This window comes from Carlito syrichta, unplaced genomic scaffold (assembly GCF_000164805.1).
Source record: "Carlito syrichta isolate Samal-C Ts95f unplaced genomic scaffold, Tarsius_syrichta-2.0.1 Scaffold304757, whole genome shotgun sequence".
Classification (NCBI taxonomy): domain Eukaryota; kingdom Metazoa; phylum Chordata; class Mammalia; order Primates; family Tarsiidae; genus Carlito; species Carlito syrichta.
In genome coordinates, this window is record NW_007248853.1 from 680,827 (window position 1) to 683,475 (window position 2,649).

Genomic DNA, 2,649 nt, shown 5'->3' on the forward strand with positions numbered 1-2,649 from the left:
TCGAGACCCGCCTGGGCAGCGAGACCTCATCTCCACAATAAATCAAAAAATTAGCCGGGCATGGTAGCGCTTGTCTGTAGTTCCGGCTACTTGGAAGGCTGAGGTGGAAAGATCAACTAAGCCCAGTAGGTCGAGGCTGTGGTGGCCATGAGCATGCCACCACACTCCAGCCTGGGCAACAGAGTGAGACTCCAACTCAAAAAAAAAAAAAAAAAAAAAGAGGGTACATTGAGAAAATTACCTAGTGGAACCCAATCATCCTTTTTCTCCCTGTCCTTTAAAAATAAATACATTTGTAAATATAATGAAACAGAAGAAAACAATTAATTCCACACGTTCCTTGCACTTCCTAAATTATGGCCTATATCCCAGGGAGTTGTGTAAGACTGTGAACTAAAAAGCTGACTGAGGCTCAGGTGCTGAGACCCAGACGTGGTGCTCACCTTCTGCCCTGGGAAGATCCACCTGAATTCCACCTCCACGTCAGGCTCCCCTAGGACAGTGCAGAGCACACTGACGTCATCACCACCCTTCACTTTGTTCGAGGAGGCCAAGATGGTTGTGGATGGAGGGCCGCTGGGAACTGGGAGGAAGCAGGAGACAGAGGAGATGAGATGGTGAGTGTGGCATTGGAGAGAAACCTACAGGTGTGCTCTTTTCTTGGACGAGAGGTGTGCCATTTCTCCCTTTCTTAGCATTTCCAACCAGTGCTAACACTAGTCCACTGCATGTGGCTTCCTTTGAAGCCACCTTTCTCTCTCCTGGTGTTCTAGAATGGAGCAGGCATCTAGGACTTACAGGCATTATCTCCAAGCTTATGATTAGGCGAGGAAGCTCAAAGGTCCACGAGAGGGCATGTGAAGAGAAAGACGTGAGGGGAAAGAAGGCACCCAGGGAAGGAACAAGCAGAATGTGGTGATGGCACTCTGGGTGGCAGTGTCAGGGAGGGGGAGGTGGGGAGCAGATAGTGTGGCTCTCCATCCTCAAAAGAAAAGGAGAAAGTCTAAACATATGGACAAGAAAGACACTTGCATGCCAGGCATGAGCACTAGAAGAGTTTGCAGTGCCTTTATTTCACCACGTTTCAGAAACAAATTTCTTCGTTATGGCCAGTTCACTCAACAAGAGATTTTAATGGTGGCCTTGAGCGAGGCCCTTGTGCTAGGAGCTGGAACTACAGCAGGGGGCGAGACGGACCTGGTCTCTGAGCCCTTGGAGCCTGTATTCTAGAGGCAGGGGCAGACACTGAACAAGTCATTGTATGGTTGGACTTAAAACTGTAAGTGTGTTTAGAGCCATGACGCAGAAGCCCAGAGGGCTCCAAAGGTTCGGAAGAGTCTGAGAGGTAGGAAAGGCTTCCTTGAGGAAGTGATGTTTGAATGAAAATCTCAAGGGTGAGTTTCAAAGAAATAGGCAGGAGAAGCCGGGAGGCACCAGCAACCAGGAATCCCCATGTGCGCAGCCCCTAGGTGAGAGGGGGTGGCCCAATGGTTTGGGGAGGATCAGGGAGGGGAGTACGTTGAGGAGGAGGGCAGGGGGGTCACGAGAGTCACTCAGGCCACATGGAGGAGTTTGACTTTGGCTCTAGAAGTGGGAACCAACTGAACAGTGTAATTGGAATTTTAATCAGTTATAGTATAGAAAATGGATTGGAGGGGGGAAAAGGTAGATAGATAAAAGGGGAGATTGATTAGAAAAGTATTTGCATTAGTCCAGGGAGGAGATGATGATAGCCCGATCTCTTTCTTGCAGGGGGGATGGAGAGAAACAGTGGGGGTTGAAAGTGATTTAATATAACAAGTAGAAAGAATGCGGAGGAGAAGGGAGGTTGGACTTGACTTCCAGTAGTAGGTCTTTTCACTGGGTGAAGGCAGTGCCATCACCAAGGCAGAGAAGGAAAAAGAACCAGGTCAGGGAGGACAGTGCTGAGTTCAGGAATGGGCACGAGGTGGGCAAAGGGCCCATGAAGCACCTCAGTGCAGACACAGGTGGACAGGTGGACACATGAACATGGCGCTCCTAGACCTGGGTCAAATGAATTCATTTAGGAGTTATTAGCATACAGATATGAAGCAGAGCCATGGAGATGGCAGACACTGCTCAGGAAGAGAACAAGGAGTGAGAAAAAGGGGTGCCCAGGGGAGCACCAACATTTAAAAGCTGATAAAAGGCAAAAAGCTGACAAAGCAGAGTGAGAAAATTACAGGGGAAGCAGGGGGAAATGGAGTTCCAGGGGAGAGGCCATTTCATGCAGGACAAGTGGAACCTAGTAGGATGAGGACGGAAAACTGCTGGATTTAATGGCAGGGGAGTCCCTGAGGACCTTGGCAACAGCCGTTTTGGTGAAATGCAAAGAAGAAAACCAGATGGGAGCAGGCAGAGGAATGTGGGGGAAGAAAGGAAGTGGAGACAGGAGACACAGAAAGCTCTACCAGGTATTTGCTTCTGATGAGGAAAGAGTGAGAAGAGCCAAGGGTCATCAAAGCAGGGCTATGAGAGTTGTTTAGCAGCCAAGTGCTAGGGGCTATAGCCTATGGCCTACTGGATAAGAACACAAAGCAGGTGGCTCAGCCTGTAATCCCGCGCCTTTGGGAGGCTGAGGTGAGTGGATTGCCTGAGCCCGCGGGTTCGAGACCCGCCTGGGCAGCG

The 2,649-nt window shown here is 49.8% G+C and overlaps 1 protein-coding gene across 1 annotated transcript in view; it reads right to left on the reverse strand.

Annotated features, from left to right (window-relative positions):
• PDGFRL (platelet derived growth factor receptor like) overlaps window positions 1-2,649 on the reverse strand; it is a 62,750-nt gene that overhangs the window by 1,790 nt on the left and 58,311 nt on the right. The window contains exon 7 of the mRNA XM_021713836.1: window positions 444-583. Within this exon, the coding sequence (XP_021569511.1) occupies window positions 444-583 (140 nt within the window). The remainder of the gene's footprint in view (window positions 1-443; window positions 584-2,649) is intronic.